Raw genomic sequence first — 18,339 nt, 5'->3', positions numbered from 1 at the left:
CGATGGTCTGCAAGGCGCAGTGTCTGGACAGGAGTGTTAGCATCCATTTGTAGCACAACTAGCCACAACTTCAGCATCTCGCCATCCGACAAAGGCAGCCTGTGAAAGCTGTACGGGGTGTTGCACGACATCCTGTTCTTGCGTTCAGGAAAAAGGCCCGTTAATTTGAGCACTCCAAAAACTCCGGTAACACTCCAGGGGGTAGCACGTAAAAGACTCCGTCCCAAACTCTGACTCTTCTAGCGTAATACACACTTCATACACACATACTCACTTACAGTACCCAGCGGGGCAGCCCTCCCCCTCTCTGCTCCAACACTGACTGACAGCTGACTCCACTCATTCACACTCACCACTGCCCCAGGGCCGCTACAATATGCTATCTATAGAGATTGCACTGGCAATCTGAACTGGTCAGTGGCGAAAAAAAGCATTTGCCCCATTACCGTTTTAGCTTGTTTCGCGCCTCAATACTGAACCAATTTTAGAATGAGTGGTACCCATGAATCATACGCACACATACACATGGGGAAATAGAGCCCAGGTTGAAAAATACCGAAGTTGTCCTTTAAGCCCTTAATTACAACACCTTTGAATGAGCACAAATTCAATCACACAAATTTATGAAACAACCTTTAATATAACCTCTCACGTGAAGAACAGCTTTAAAAAAATAACTGCTTCAAAAGCCTTTTTAATATTTATAATAAACCACGATTCCCTCTCTAATATCTATTTTATATCATTGTGAAAACATCATCAATTTCTCCCTCAAACAACTGTATCTGTTCAGGTTTCTCACCAAAAATTACATTTTACAAGATTAGAGAGTCTTATCATGTACTTTCCCCCAATACTCATTTTTACTGAATAGAGTTTAAACGCATCACAGTGTTAGCTGCAGTCACTGCCTGCTTAGAGAAGAGGTTAATTAGCTCTCCTGCTGATTTTAACACAGATTTGTTGTTCACAATGTGGCATTGTCAGAGAATGTTGAAGGCCCAATTGTGTGGCAGATTCAGATGAGGTTTATTAACTGTGCAGTGGAGACAGATGTTGCAACAAAGGCATAATTCACTCTGAAGATCAACATTCAGAACAAGGTTTGTGTACTGCTTACATCAAAGGCTAGGCTGAAACAATGGGTTGTGGGCTGGATGACTCTTTTAATCAGTGTTAAATAGTCTGTGGCACAGAACAGCAGGAACTTAATCAGTGGACACAAATCACAGTCAATCACTATAAGGCAAAAAGTAGTAGGTAATACATTTTCTTCTACAATTACCTCATTTGTCCTTTATAGGACAACACTGAACATACAAATGTAGCAAGAAAAATAACTGGACATCAATTTAACTAAATTCATCTAAGGCTTCATGTGAAAGTTCTTCAGGTTAGTGAGGAGTTGGACCTCACTAACCTGAACTCGCATAGGAGAGGAACGTGATAGGAGCTGTCTTGGTTTGTCCGTTATATTCTTGTGAGGTGCAGACAGAAACATCTCATGTGGTACTGGATTTAAATGAATGTTTCTGACTGCAGTACATGCGTGTGTAAAGAAAAAAAACAGCATCGGTAAAGAAATGTACATGAGTTACACAACGTCCAATTTTTTGCAAAGCCTTTTACAGAAATTTGTCACCAAAGAATCAAATAGGTTAGACAACAGATCATTGGTGTAACATGTTAGTGGAAGAGATCCAACACTCAAGAATAAAATCTACTGGGGACCTAAACCTCCAGCTTCAGTACACCTTATGACACGGCTTCACGGTATACAGTCATTACTGTGGTATAGAGGAAAACTCAAACATCACAAGGACTTGAGTAGAAAAAGATCCCCAACTTTATTATACGATCTTTGTACTACTTTATGGCTATGCAATTAGGCCATGATAAATTCATACACACTGATTACTGCCCACTTAATTATTGCACAGTCCAGGTAAAAGTCACAGACCGGTCACTGGCCCTTTAATTATTAAACAACCTGCATACAGACTTTACCACGTTGCAAAGATTGTAAAGGAAAATGTTCAGAAGACAGGAAAAAATTGCTATACGGATTACAGTACAACCTGCTAGTATGCCATAAACACACAAACATTTAAACACAACACACAACAACAACAAATCAGGCCTTTTGTTTTGATTTTTTCTTTAAAAAGAAATCATGAAAAACTTCCTAATAACTGGCTCCCATTTGTCAGTTGAAATTAAATTGCGTTACCTGGATCTATGGATGATCTGAGGCTAAGACAGAGTGATGTGAATATTAGCAAGTTAAGGAATTTTAGAAGAGGCTTCCTTTACCCTTTGCATTGGCACCAGTTGCTAATATTCAGAAGCGCCCCATTCAGTCATCAGATGTCCCTCAGCCCAAGTTTAGCGAGCTTTTGACAATGTTACATTGTTGAAGAAAAAGAATTCTGTCCGGTCCAATTCTGTGGCAGGTTCAGATTAGATTTATTCACTGCATAGTGGAGACAGATGTTCACAACAAGGGTGAAGAATTCACTCTGAAGATCGACATTCAGACCCAGGGTTTTTATACTAAAACAGTGGGTTGTGAGCTGAGCTACTTAAGAGGTCCAAGTGGCAAGAAAGGTATATCAGGAGTCAGGAAACCCAGGACAGGCTTATTAACAATACACTCTCATTTAGTCTGCTGTAATCACTTCAGCCCTGAGACAAAGACTGTCTTCCCAGATGAGTTCAAGAAGTACACACAGAGATCTGTTAATCATTGTTAAGTAGTTTTGTCTCGGCACAGAACAGCAGGAACTTAATCAGTGAACAAGAATCATAATAATGCACCATAAGACTAAAATTAGTAAGTAATACATTTTCTCCTACAGGAAACAAAAGGGTGCATTCCCTGATGGAACGATAATGAGTTTGTTGTGTCCTTTAGTCCAGAAGGTGTCCTGGGGAAGATCTCTGTTCATCCTTGCACGACGGGACGCTGGCTGCTACCAGCCATCTTGTCACACAACAGTGAGATCGCAAACCCCATTTGGCAAACAGTTATTGTATTCTCCTTGTACCTGCTCATTAGTTAAAGCTTGTGGCCGTAGTCTCGAGCCCAGCTTTTTAGTCTGCGCAAAATTAATGTGGCACATAGGCCTGGTTCTAGACTGCTTTAAAGGGGGGGGCAGTAACAGATGTTGGTTGGTCACCAAAGTGTTGAGTGTTCTACAGGACTGTGAGTTATAAAGCACGCTGTTTTATATTTTTATCTAAAGTTAAAGGGGCATTTTTGGGGGTTTGAGCACATCCAAGACTCAGCCCAGACCTCTGCTGGGAAGATCCTCCCCCACAAATTTTTCTCTTGATAAACAAGCTCTATTTTTATGCCTTTCTTATGCACTCTGGCACCTTATTTACATGTCTTAATCGTTGAAAAATTAAAATGTGTACCTTAAATTTTTTTTATTTAGGATACTTTCCAGGTTAAGTGTGATATTAAAAGTATTACTAGCTGTAAGTAATTAGCGTGAGTTTTTAAGTAGATACAGAATTGCAGGCGAGTGGCTGAGGAAGGGGGCGGAGTGAAGATTGTCCCTCGGGCAGAGGAGAGAGGGTTTCCCCGGAGGTCAGGCCTCTTTACCTGGTCCCTCTCCTCCACACTTAGACTTATTTTCATTGTGCTGATGGTGGCTTGGAAACCCCCCCCTAACTGTGTCACACGGGCAGAAGGGAAGGCGGCTGGAGCTCAGCCGGTCCCCTTCTCCACACTTTGACTTATTTTATCCTACTTGGTTCTATTTCTCCCTCTCTGTGAGCCCACCACATCCATCCACCCCTCCCTCGGTCGCGGCCCCGCACATATACCCCCGAGGCTCGGCTCTCTCTCACCGCACAGCCGCCCTCCACATCCCTCCCTTGCCGCCCCGCACATATACTCCCGAGCCTCGGCGCCTCTCCTTGACCAACTAACCTAAATACTATGAACACACTACTAACTGTAAACCTACACTAAAATACACTATGCTAACAATACAATTCGACAAATTACTAGCTATTCTCTCTGCTCTACTACTCTCTCTGCTCTGATCCAACCTACTCGCTATCAGTTTGATAACTGCGGACAGAATGGTTTTATAGTAAGGGGAGGAGTAAAGGGAGGAGGGCAGGCTTTACCGTGGACAGTTAGTGATGTCATTCGCCCCGAAAAAGAATCATTCGCCCCAATGTAATTTCATGTAAATTCAAATGTAGTAACCAGGTTTCAAGCTGTAGAGGGCACTGCATACCACATTTTTAAAATAAAATGTAGATTTTCAACAGTTTGCACTAAACTGTCAAGATTTTGAGCAGGATCAGTCAGTAACACTACTATACAACCAGAAACAATGATTATCAGCTGAAAAAAAAATGGTTTTAGGGTTTAGTTACTCTTTAAACATTAGCTCCACCTTAACCAGCAGCAACATTAAAGTGATGAGTACATTAATGCACCAAATGATTATAATACATACAATTTATTTTATTCTGAAATGGGCCATTCTGCTTATTTTTGGTAGGCCTACTTTATATTTGTGACACTAACAGACCTACTTTTGTACTTTAACTTGAATGATATTTTGAATGCAGGACTTGCAACAGCATATTTCTACACTGTTGCTGCTTTTACATATGGAGGCTAAAAGATTTGAGTAGGCTACTCCTTTTCCCACTGTAGTGTACTCGAATATTCATGTTTTTTTTTCATTGACACCCACAATTTTCATGCGGTGTAGTGCGTGCACTGTTCACCTCTCTATCATCTGCAGCTGCCTTTGCTGCTTCTATAAGACGAAACTCTTTTCATGCACAGAGTTTTCACCTATAGTTAAATGAATGAGTCGTTTACCATTTAGTTAGTACTGGATCCGCACCGTAACGTTATGCAATGTGACTTTTGACAGAGAACATAATTTGATTCATGTTCGAGCCACAATCTAAAGAGTCCACTAACTGCATACTCCTTTGTCGCCTGAGAAGAAAGTATCAAACTCCCAAATAAAACTTCCAGAGTTTTGTGAGTTGTTGATTAGAGGAAACTTTACAAACACTCTGAAATGGTGTCTACGACAAATTCTTAATTATTTGTCCCCTCTTGTATATTTGGCAAATGTAACACATTTAGGTATTCCCTTCTTTGTATAAAAACAATCACCCTAACCACCCTCTCATTGGTCGCTTCTTGCCTCCATTCACTAAAGATACAAAATTACAACACTGCCCTTTTCTTCGGTGGCAATCAAGCTCTCAAAGTGGAGAATTACTCAGGGCTAAAGACATCTATGTTTGGCTTTACTGGTGCAGGCGAAGCATTTTGAGGTGCATTGCCCCCTCTTGTTCATGCCTAGAACCAAAGTTTGTGACACAGCAGAAAAACATTGGCCACTGCCATCAGTGAATGCCATCTTATTTGCCAATAGGCCAATGACCCTACTTTTTAAGGAAAAGAACAACCTGCCTATTTGAAGAGCAATGAATTGTCTAACATGTATAGATACATATCACATTGAAACAGGACTGTTGTAGAATGCAAAATGTTAACTGTACTGGTATTAGTCCACGCACATCAAATAATTATTAGTATTAAAGGGATACTTTGCCAGTTTTTAGCCAGCTTTGTAGCTGATCTGTGGTAAACTTCCCTCCATCTAACCCACACCTAGATCCCCCTTCTCATCTCCCTGCTCAAACACATCATCTCATCCGGCAGATTGAACCAGGCAGTACTGATCAAATATAAACCAAGATTCTGTAACTTTGTCGCCTGTTACTCACCTAAATCATTTCAGAAATTTGAGATTGTTTGTTGCCAGCCAGCCGCGATATTGTTTCTTGTATCATAACAGACAAGCTCGCATTACGTCATCCACCAGCGGGAACGTTATTGATCCAGTGTGGCACAGTGCGTTCTTGTTGGCTACAGGTTTTCTACCTCTTGGGCAAAAACAAATGCCACAGCTTTTTTCCCCCTCAGTTTTCTCTGTTCATGTAGCACCAATGTGAAAAGTATTTGCATCTCATTACTGCAAAGCCAGCCTAGTTTTATGAAAAGACCATCTTTCCTGCAGCCAAATGCTTCTATAATCGAAAAATGAGAAGCCAATCAAAACCAAACAAACCAATCCATGTTGGCTTAGTTTTCAAGTTTCCTATATGCTTTAACAGCATCATAGAATTCTTGACATTAAGTTTGGCTCTTAATTTTAGTGTGCCACCCTGAGACTTTCAGTGGCCCCCATATGGCCACACCTATAAAATGATTTCTGAGGGTGCCACTGTATGATTTGTCTTCGAGTGAGGAAAAAGTGAGAAAAATAATATAATCATAAAAATGTGAGGAAGAAGACAGCTGAGCTAGCAGCCAAACTGATGAACAAAAACAAAGAAAACTGAGAGACTCGTGTGTTGCCAGATGAAGAGGAAGAAATTGAAAAACAAAGCCCTGCTGTGCCATTCACCCCAAAGCAATATAACCAATGCGTAATCACTGAGACATGAGCCACAGGGTTGGAAAAAAAAAAAAAAGATTGGGAACAAAAGCTGCAATTGTGAAATTCACAGTCACGACAGCCAGAAACCTGTTTAGAGGAAAGCAAAGTGATGTCGAAACTGAAACTCACTGAGGACTTGGCGATGGTAGACACCTGTAGGATGAATGGGAACCAGCTGTGCTACTGGTGGGGCACCAAAAACGCTTGAAAAGAGGAAAACTGAAGCAGCACAAAATAGAGAACAACAAGAAGTTGGAGTGCCCAGCAGGAAGACAGAAGTCTATAGAAGTAATTTAGATCTAAATTTAAATACTGTACAGTATGTATGAACAGAGAACACAATGTACTACTTGTCTCACTCGCAAAGAAGATGAACATATTTGGTAATGGTTTGCGATGTCATCTAGTGGCAAAATCATGGAATTGCATCACAATCCAAGTCCCAGATATTATACATACAATACAATACATTGATGAAGTGTCATGGTACCACCCACAGTATCACATGTGCAGTGCCATGTAGTGGAATGTCAAATATTGAAGCTTTATCAAGAGATGTTAATTCAACTGTTATTTATTTAGGCTTTAGTTTGTGGTAGTGATCAATTATGTTTGATTTTATCCCTCTTTGTTCCCCTTTTTGTCACTATAATCGAGTCTAATATGTATTTCCTGTTTTTACATGAATGATCTATTTTTGCCTCTGCCACGCCTAAGCCTGGAGGGGATCATGTGTCTGGTCATGTGCATGTGGGTGTGTGTGGGCGTAAGTGTGTGTATGTGTCTGTGTGCAGCTAATCTTGGATACTACTGGACTGATCAGTCTAATAGTTTGTGTGCACATTTATGACTGTGTGCTCAACGACCTCTGGTGGTTGCAGCGATTCACAGTTGTTGAAAAACCATTTTAATTGACTGTTGTATACCGTTAGTGACTGCTGACTCCAACAACAAGTCTTACCGTCTGTTGCAAGCCACATTTTGGTCTTCATTGTGACTCAAAAACTGTAAATCATGGAAAAGTTTTGTCTTGTTTGAACCTGAGCATCTGCAGAATATTTCCATACCGGATAGGTTATGATCCACTAAATTTAGGCACAATATGAGATGACTTAACCCCCTTTTTTGTTACCTTTGCGCTATCATGAGAGCTGGGAGGGAGAATTCAAGAGGGCACAGCTGTGCTGCGATCCAGCTGTCATAGCTGTGACTCGAATTTGTTCCATCTGCCACATGGCATCATACCACACTGGGAGCGTTTCAGAAGCTGAGGGTTTTGTCTGCTTGATTTTGTAGACTTGCAGATTGCGCTGACTCGGCCATTTTTCTTTAATATTTGTGCTAGCAGGCTACGTACTGAAATGGTTTCTGGTCATCTCATTTCTAAACATTGCGTACACCACTTCCCAAGCAAAGTTGTGATGTATAAAAACAGACTTGATAGGAGAAATTTTGACCCATGCTTACGAACATTTTGGAGATGGGAAATCGGCGATGGTGAGGTAGAAGCCTGATTGTAGGAAGTGTCGAATATTTCTGGTGCACGCCACTTTTGGCTTTTGTCCATGTGTTTTTAGTATGGATCCTACGCATTGTTTTATAAACGAGACTGCTGGGAGACTTCTTATTGTTTATTTAGGGTTTTAAGTACATTGATAACTTCCTTAAAGTGTCTGAACCCCGACAGTTTTATTCATACTGTTTCTGGCTGTGTATTGTATGGCACTGGTTACATTAAGTATGTGCGCTTTGTTTCTAAACACACAATGATTGTATGTGTTCTCTGTGTTCAGGTGTGTGTCCGTGTGTGCGGCCTCCTAGAAGTCAGCCTGCGGCTCTTGGTAGCACTGTTCTTTCTCAGTTTCCTAGCAGTCGCTCTGTGGTATGCTCCCTTTATGCTCCTGCAGACTTGGAACTGCATCATCATGAGGAACCAAGAGGTGATCGAACAGCCAATGACAGTAGAGACATTGCCCGAGAGGCTGCTGGGAGAAGCACAAAACTTCATAAAGAGGTTTGTGTTGTTTTTTTTCTGGTCTTAAAAATGCCATCACCGCCATAAATCTCTGAGTATTAACTGCACCAGGACAGTGTATGTAGGATTGACTCAAAATAAACTACAGTGCTCATGTTCGTCTTTATGAAGCAACAAGTCAATACTTGGCTCACTCATGAGTTTGTTAGCTGATGCTGTTGTTTGTTTTTGGACATCAGTCGAGGTGTATGGCACCTAGGAATACAACACATCAGGAATCTATTACACAGGCAACACTGTTTATGGGATTTATTGACCGTAAGAGAAGATGTCGCCAATATAATCCTTTATCATACTTGACATATACATTTCTCTCTTGTTCCCTGCAGGAATGTTGATCGTCCATTCCTCCTCTTCTTATCACTGATCCATACCCACATACCACTCTTTACAACCCCCGCATTTGCTGGCAAAAGTCGCCATGGTCGCTATGGTGATAACCTAGAAGAAATGGACTGGATGATTGGTGAATATGTTGTTGCATGTTGTTTAATATCTAGTTTGAGGGTGGTAAACCGGTTTGATTGACCGTCAGCTGCCATGTGCAACATTTCACAAAGGTGCAAACATTCCATCATTACTGGGTTTTATACGTATAGAACATATATTCTATAATATAAAATTAATACCTCATGCACACTGTGTCAAGTTATGCTAACCACTAGAAATTACTTAACTTGTAAAAATAAGACCCAACTGTCCTTTAATCATCAGGCTGGTCAGAGCAATCTTACTGTCTCTGTCTGTTAATGAAGTTTGAACCCTCTGTTCAACCATCTCTAATGCTGTATTAATACGTTTTCTAGGTAAAATTACAGAGACGGTAGACTCCCTCGGCCTAGCCAACAATACACTGATGTACTTTACATCAGACCATGGTGGACATCTAGAGATTTCTGATTCCAGAAGCGGCCAGAAAGGAGGCTGGAACGGCATCTATAAAGGTAGACATCATCTTGTCCTTTTTTAATTACTTCAACTGCAATCTTTAATGCAGACATCCACATAAGTCTTGAAACATCTATCAACATTATTTACAGTGTAGGAAGTTGTATTTTAAATGATTGATTTATACTGATTAAACATCACTGCGAAAGTCATCCACATGGGGTTAAAATAATCTCAGGCCACCAAAAACTACTATAGGTCATTGTAATAATTTTCAATATGAATCTATATCAGATTCTCAAAGTTTCGTGACCAAGTGCTACTTAAGGAAATCCAGCATATGGTTGACGGCTACACAAGAAATATCTTTGTCATCTCACTTCCACATTGTACTGCCAAAAATTGCTAACTTTAGCTAACAGCACTAGCATTCATGAGAGAACGTGATTCCAGTGGCACCTTGCGAGTGGTTGCAACATTCAACCATTAGCTTTCTTCAAGTTGTTATGTCTAACCCAATGGATGCTTGTTTGGGGGGCACAGTTTAACGCAGTTGCCTGGTGGTAGATGGTAAATGGACCTGCACTTGTATAGCGCCTTTCTAGTCTTCCGACCAATCAAAGTGCTTTTTACACTACGAGTCACATTCACCCATTCACACATACATTCACACACTGGTGGCCGAGGCAACCATACAAGGAGCCACCTGCTACTCAGTTTTTAACACACTCACATTCCGCTAGAACAGTCATCTGGAGCAATTTGGGGTTCAGTGTCTTGCTCAGGATACTTTGACACGTGGACTGGAGCCTGAGATCGAACTGCTGATCCTCCGATTAGTGGACGACCTGTGCTACCTTCTGTGCCACAGCCGCCCCCATGGACTGTGAATGATTAAAATGTAATAGATGCATTCAGGGGCCACTCAAAATGTTTCTGAGGGCTGTAATTGGCCCGTGGGCGGCACTTTAAGAAACTATGATCTATATTTTGGTCAAATTACTGTTACACAAAGTGTAGGCCTATATCTGTCAAAAATAAAAAATATCTGTGTTGTGCAATTTCTCTTACTTATTTATAGGTGGTAAATCTATGGGAGGCTGGGAGGGTGGGATCAGAGTGCCTGGTATTTTCCGCTGGCCTGGCAGACTAGCAGCTGGAAAAGTCGTGGACGAACCCACTAGCCTCATGGATCTGTATCCAACACTGAAATATTTGGCCAAGGACACACAACCAGACAGGTAAAGACTGACGGACTATGCGTGCTGTCTTTGTATGTTGTGCACTCTCATCCCCCGAGTCATTTAAAAGCTTCTGTATTTGTTGAATACAATAGTTAACCAAACTATTGTTTACAGTTACAAGATGAGGGGAGGAAAGACCATGCAATTACTGTAAACATGAGCATAATGATTCAGGTGCTTTAAGCCAGATGATTACAGCGCGGATCCAGAAGTACCTCATTATGTGTAAACAACTGCGGCTTTTGTTTTGTAGAAGGCTGCTGTGGGGACATTGGTTAAGCTCATTTTCCAAGCATTGTGTGTGTCATTTGTACTTTCTACTTTTTTTATTAGCACATATTGACTTATTATTCATCCTGACATAAGAAGCTTGTGTTCTTCTGTTCCTAAGATAATTACTTTTCTTAATACAGTAGCTATAATATTATGATTTCATTGTGAGATAGTTTGTTATAGAACAAAAGGCAAAAAGTCTAGAATCTCTTTCTGCATGTAGTGTTGTGGTGACGCGTTCTACTTTGATTTTAAAGCACTTTATTTCATGCCCCCTCCCGTCTTCCCTCTCTCCTAGACAATTGGATGGATATAACCTCATGCCAGTGTTGGAGGGGAAGGTAGAGCGATCAGAGCATGAATTCATGTTTCACTACTGTGGAATCTACCTCAATGCAGTACGCTGGCACCCACCTGGCAGTAAGTTCACACACGTAGCACAAAGATGCATTCAATCAAATTGTATCATATCATGATACTCACAATATTTCAACTTGTTGACATATTGACATCGTACAGTTACCCACGGCAACAACAAGCATGGCTAAAAGCGAAATTACTACCGACTCCACAGTGGTTCCAAAAAGAGGAGCAGCTTCAGTAGCATGGAATAAACTGTGGCGTCCTTAATGTTTTATGAACAGCCCCGGACTTCTCAGACTCTTTTAACGAGTTACAGCGAGTTACCCTCTTTGCAGAGGGAACTCATTCAGTGGCCCCTCTGGCAGCAGCGTAGCATCTCTCTCTCCCTATCTTCTCTTGCTGTGCGCACGTAGGAGTTGGTGTCGTCAAGTGATTAAACCTTTGGTAATGTAAACCTACGTGCCGTTACAGCTCAACAAAAAACTACATATATGTGAATGTGCAATAGTTATGGTAGCATAAAAGCCTGTCACAGGTTACAGCGTGATGATTAGAGGAGAAATGACACGTAGAAAAAAAGAGGAGAAAAAACGCTTAGTCATTTAGAATTTTGCTATAAGAGAAAGAAATCACCTGTTGATTTATATATATATATATATATATATATATATATATATAAAGATCCCAGGGTACATTTTTTTTGTATTTGGGAGCTGTTTAAATGTGTAATTTGTGGTAGATTTAATTTTGTTGATCTATTAATATTGTATACAGAATCTGAATCTGTTACTGTTGTTGTTAAAGGATAACTTCGGTATTTTTCAACCTGGGCCCTATTTCCCCATGTGTATGTGTGCGTATGATTAATAGGTACAACTCGTTTTAAAATTGGTTCAGTATTGAGGGAGGCGGATGCAGCCGGGAGCCGCGAAACGAGCTAAAACGGTAACAGGGGCAAATGCGTCCCGTATAAGTTTGCGCATTAAAAGTGATTTTTTTCGCCACTGACCGGTTCAGATCGCCAGTGCTATCTCTGTAAATAGCATACTAAGCGTTTCCCTTACCTCTGGGCTGTGTGACGTCATCTTGCGAGATAATACATAATACATTTTATTGAGCTTTAACATGTGCATGCTCACATCTTCTCCTGGTGTGTTTCCATCCAGGTGACTCCATATTCAAGGTGCACTTTTTCACTCCCAACTTTTCTCCCCCGGGAGCCGGTGGATGCTACGACACAAAGGTTTGTCTGTGTCATGGAAAATTCGTGACATATCACAACCCACCACTGCTGTATGACCTGTTCCACGATCCCTCAGAGTCCCGCCCACTGTCCCCTGATACTGAGCCACGATACGCTGAAGTTCTTGAGCAGATCGCCAAAGCTGTGGAGAGACATCAGACTACCATCCCAAACAAGCAGGTGTCTGATGATACTCCACAACCCAATGCAGATGAACCCAGCGTTGAAAGCCAGATGACATGGAACAAGATTCTGTGGAGACCCTGGCTTCAGCCCTGCTGTGGGACTTTTCCATTCTGCGGCTGCAAAGAGAACACAACGCATATTTAAGGGAAAAAATCCACCAGACAGTCTTAAATAATTGACAAAGAACAGCCTGGATTTGGTAAAGCTCGTCTTGCAGCTACAACAGGGTTTCACTTTTTCTCAAGAATTGTTCAGGGTGCATTCATGAGCTCTCACCATTCCAATACTCCAGAGTATTTCAATGATGTGACTTGAAAATGTTTGGCTGCAGGCATGCAAAGTTGTCACCTTTTGGTAAAATTTGACATTTGAATCTAAAATAGGTCACCTACATTATTTGTGTAGATCCCCTGAGTTTTTGAAATTTGAGCCGGGGGGTCTGGGTCTATGAGGATAGAGTGATGAGGAATTAAATGAGTTTCTGAGTTATGGAAAAAAAAAGAAATAAGCTTCTGGCACCTGAGCCGGCCTTAAGGTAATAACCTCTTACAGTAGCAAAACAGATGATAACCTTAGTTGGTTTGTATATGTCAAGCTTAGCCTGATTAGGACGAGTTGTTCTGATTTAGAATTAGCCATCACAATTTGGATTTAACATTAGGCGATAGCCTTATCCTTATTCCCATTGAGTGTAAAGTTAGCTAGCTTGTTATTCCAAATTCCACTCGTTCACCAACGTTACCATTTTGCAAACAAATACAACATAAGTTGAGCTCCTCAGCCAAAGTGCCAACTAACAATGCTAGTGTTAGCCCCTAATGGTTCCTTTTTCTTTATGCTAAGATAATATTAGCCAGGCTAACACTGACATAACATGATGCAATAGTGTAGATATTTAGCTAACATGCAATTACACAACCCCATCTAGGTTTACGCCTGGCAGAGACAAATATGCACAATTTATGTAAAAATATACTGTATATTAGACTTTTTACATGCCGTATCTATATATTCAGTGAGAAAAGGGGAGCACAGAGGAATGCAATTAAACATAATCAAACACTACCACAAACTACAGCCTAAAAATATAGCGGTTGAATTAACAAATTGAATGAAGATGTTCTGTTTATATAGCAAAACTATAATGACAAAATTGTGCGCGTAAATTCAAGATGGGTGGTAACATCTGTGATCACTTACTTAACTTGAACTACAGTATGTGAATTGAATGTTCATTATCTGGTTCCATTTCAGAGTGAGAGAATTCAGGGAGAAAGAATCTGCTTTCAAAGGAGATTGACGCAGGTGTGAGATTTTTTCGTACAAGCCCTGAACTGATGCCCCTTACTTTACTTTTATAGCAGTAAGATAACATTAATTCTAAAATAGGTCACCTACTGTAAACTGTAAATCCACATGTTAAAGGTGATATTTCAGAAAAATGATTTCGTCACATTTTCACCCCTGACGAGTTTGCATGCCTGTTTGCCTACAGACGGTGTAAAATCTTGGATTTCCATCAAGTCATTACTTGCATTTAGAAGCTTTATTTAATCTGAAATTTAAGTTGATTGCACAATGCAATTAATTGTGGTTTGATTAAGATAGAAATCTTAAAAAAAGATTTCTCAATTAATCAAGCAATTGATCACTTATTTGTCACATGAAGTCATACCAGGTCTAACTCCAGTGAAATGCAATCCAGTCAGCACTCTGAACTTGTATATTGCAGTTCAGTCCTTTGTTGTCTCTTCTTTCATCACTGGCAGCTGCTTTATAATTGTCCATGTTTTCAGACGAGCTGCTGTACGTGCGTTTATGGCATTCAGATTTGTTTTAGTAATCTATGGTTTCTGGTGGTGAGATTTTTTAACTGTAGTTTTGGGTACAGTTGCCTTTGTTGTTGTACAAATTAAATCCACAACAGACTCAGTGAATTCATTTATATCATCTGTGACGTTTACAGAGGTGTCCTGGAACGTGCTCCAGTATTTAAAATGAAGATCAACAATAAGACACCTTCAAAACTGAAACCAAATATCACTGAAACCGATCAAAATTACAATGAAGATTAAACAATGCAATGACGATACTGTAACAGGGATAAGTGCGTTATTACACTGTAAACTTGCAATAGAGCCAAAAAAAGTCTTTGCAAACATGAAGGGGAAGTCAGATGTTTACACGTGTGTCATTCATCACGTGAAGGACCTTGTCAGTTGGTGCTCCTATTTCGTGCAATAATAAAGTCAGTGCTTTAAGGATGACACAATAAAATGTACATTCCAAAAAAATCCTGCGTATCTGTGTCATTGATAACATAATGTATTTATTATTGTTGTTCATTTATTTTTAATGTTTTTATTGAGTTTCACAATTTTGCACAGCTTTCTCTGCTCACGCGACCGTTACTCACTGCTAGCCGACCTCCACCTCATGGTGCATTGACGCCCAAAATAAAAGAATAAAATAGAATTTAACAGTCATAAATAGGTTAAAGGGGGAGAGAGAGAAAAAGAAAAAAAAAGTTTCAAGGAGTTACATGGCTTGATTGATAGTTTCGACAGTAGGGAAGTTGTGCCATATCACAATACAGATGAATTAGCGCATAATCTAATCGTAGTTATTGAATTCTATGAGGCCCCGTGTTAATGTTTTAGTCAGTGTGTTCACATCCAGACTGATGGCTAGGTTATCTGACCTCATCTTTCTTTTATAGATCTATCTCAGCAAGTCCAGCATTTCAGTTAAGCAGGACTGAAAACAGAGGTCATATTTTTCAGGAAGGTAGTTTAGACCCTGTGCCATTAGAGGGCAGAGTCAGACTGTGTTTGGTTGGTAGTTCACTCTGCTATGTGTTTGTGTGAGAGAGAGGGAGAGAGAGAGAGATGAGGGGTGTGAGGGTTAAGGGTGAGATTGCAGCTCAGTTCTGTCACTGCAAGCTCTTGTGCTGTGTGGTATGAATTCTGCAGTAGTATTAGGATTATATGTATTTTCAGTGCATAACAAATTAAGGAGTGCATAGGGGTAGGTATTATGAAGGGCACATGACATTGCACGTATTGCTGTAAGCATATAAGCGATTAGCTGAAGGTTTGAATTTGAATCCTCCTTTGTGCATTTTTGTGTTAAGCTTTAGTGAACGGAAAATACCTCAGTTATCATGTTTTAATGTATATTTTCTCTTGCCCTTTGTTATCCATTGATACTGCACCATTTTCCTCATTTTTCCATCCTTGTCTCGATTCTCCTCAAAATTCCTCCTTGTCACGTCTTCCTTCCCTTCCTCTTCATCCGAGTTGTTTTGATGATACTTTTTGATCTCAGAAAAAGGGAATTTTTCGTTTGACTCACTCCCCGTCAGGAATGTCAAAGCCCAAGGTCAGCCGCAGAACAGCATTGCTCAAAGACTCTGAGGCAGGGTGGGTGCTGTCCACCAGGGTGTCCTAGTTTGACCACAAGGACACCCTGTGGCACCACAGTTCTTCAGCAATAAAAGACTTTAACGACTGTGTGAAATTCTCCATCATCAGTGTCATCAGCGCTGATTAACATCATCATCAGCGCTCGAACTTGTCTCCCTCCAGCAGTGGCTGGCTGTCAAAACATCAAAGTTTTCCAGCCTACAATTCTTCTCCTTCCTCCCCGCCTCTCTGATTCCTCTTCCTCCATCTTCTCAAATTGTTTTCTTCATCTCCTCCTTGTTGTCCTCTCTTCTTCCTCCTCGTCTGCCTGCAGAAATGTCACTCGCATCTGCAAGTGAGGAGGGGAATTTCATCATCGTCATCACCATCATCACTGTAATCGTTGCTATCACGGCCGTAGTATTTACTTCTCTCCCTCCAGCAGAGACCCGTACATCAAACACTCAGTTCATTACAGTAGCCACTCCATTATATCTCTAACAGTAAGTCATGCAGTCGACCATACATAATGACATTTGGCTGTATGTCAAAGTTAATGATGGTTGGTGGGATAGAATGTTGCTGGCTGTACATCATGTCACAAACGCAACCATGTGCACACGTAACCTCACAGACACATGCATGTGTGCACAGGCGTAAACGCGCACATGAGTTCATGCACTCACATGCACACAGTATATCATGTTGTTTTGAACAGATCAGTGGTTTTCTGTAAAGGTCAGTGTTTGAGGAGATGCCATAAAGCATTTTTATGACCCTCTGTTTGACACTCATAAACACACATACAGCTTGAAAAGAAGTGAATATGGCATGGCAGCCTAAACACACTGGAAATAGCTCTCCTGTATTGAGCATGGTACACAACCAGCACCAGCTAAGAGGCTGTTGTTGCATTGTTTTTTCGATTTAGTTGTGGCTTTGTGCCTATAGTTTGGGTGATGCTAAGAATAGAGGTCATTATAGAGCAGAGAACGTTTTTAAAATGAACATCGTCAGTCAGCTGTGGCAGAATATCTTTGTTGTGGAAAATCTGTTTCTCATCTTGGCAATTAGTTTTCACTGCTATTTATATTTACTCACAATGCCAAGCCTGGAGCGTGTTTGTTGCGTTCAGTACTTGGAAGTTTTAAGGATAAAACACCTCCTGATTCTGGCTATTTAAATGTCACACACACCACAGTTGTTCTATCAGTCAAAGTGTGTACTATTTTTGAATGACAGCAAACAAGTATTGTAACCTTTCGCCACCTTCTCCCATCCTTCTCTCTGCTCTGATTACTTCCTCTGAACTGCTGCTTCATTGTTGTGCATTTATAATCATAAACCACTAAAAGAGTAGTTCAGCATTTTGGGAAACGTGTTTTGTTTTTGAGAGTTAAATGAGAAGATTGATAACACTTTTATGTGTTAGCTTTATTGCTGCATTCATGTGCTCCTCAGATGGTCGGGTTTCCTGAGTTGGGGAGTCGTTCTTCTGACTTTGGTGTGTTCATAAGCTTTTAATTCAGGACACAGCATGGATGCCACAAAGACAATGCACTGTATTTAAACAACATGTTGATAGCTGTTTTGCACCGGCACATTCTCTAAAACAATTACGATATGGCCTTATCTGGGTTGTTATTCAGGTTAATGCTAATAAATACATTTTCTAACTAGTCTAAATCACTCTGTGTGGACATGTAACAGTTACAACCTAATATCATACTACAAACTGGAGCCTATATGTGAGCAAACAATTGAGCAAACATGTGAAATGAAAAAAAAAAGTTACTTCTCCACCATGTGTCTGTGTGTAATGTCTCAAAGTTGGCAAGTCGTGTATCAAAACTTTTCTGGACTTTCCAAGTGCCTCCAGCTTGAGTGGGTGTTCATGGGAATGTACCCAGTGGGGGACTAACTTTTATTTTTATTGCAAAAATGCATCATAATTGTGAAAGCTGGAACTATGGCTGGGAAACAATTAGCATAGCTTAGCTTATTGGTAGCAAGAGACAGCTAACCCGCCTGGCTCAGTCCAAAATTCAAAAATACAAACACTTTAACACTTTCAACACATTATATTGTTTTTTAGAGTCTTACATAAACACAAATGCAACAAAACACTTTGTTGGTTTTACTTATTCTTTGTTCATAACCAGTTGTCCTGTTAAGAGTCGAGGGTGTACTGTCCCAGCTGATTTGG

At 40.5% G+C, this 18,339-nt stretch overlaps 1 protein-coding gene across 1 annotated transcript in view; it reads left to right on the top strand.

Moving 5' to 3' along the window:
* Nucleotides 1–15,017, top strand: part of arsh (arylsulfatase H) — an 18,907-nt gene extending 3,890 nt beyond the window's left edge. The window contains exons 6-11 of the mRNA XM_050048609.1: nt 8,291–8,511; nt 8,862–8,998; nt 9,339–9,476; nt 10,502–10,661; nt 11,236–11,357; nt 12,467–15,017. Coding sequence (XP_049904566.1) covers nt 8,291–8,511; nt 8,862–8,998; nt 9,339–9,476; nt 10,502–10,661; nt 11,236–11,357; nt 12,467–12,873 — 1,185 coding nt within the window. The 3' untranslated portion in view covers nt 12,874–15,017. The remainder of the gene's footprint in view (nt 1–8,290; nt 8,512–8,861; nt 8,999–9,338; nt 9,477–10,501; nt 10,662–11,235; nt 11,358–12,466) is intronic.
* The last annotated feature ends 3,322 nt before the right edge of the window (nt 15,018–18,339 follow it).

Source organism: Epinephelus moara, chromosome 7 (genome assembly GCF_006386435.1).
Source record: "Epinephelus moara isolate mb chromosome 7, YSFRI_EMoa_1.0, whole genome shotgun sequence".
NCBI lineage: Eukaryota > Metazoa > Chordata > Actinopteri > Perciformes > Serranidae > Epinephelus > Epinephelus moara.
Note: the sequence above shows the minus strand (reverse complement) of the source record. Positions and strands in the feature narration are given on the sequence as shown.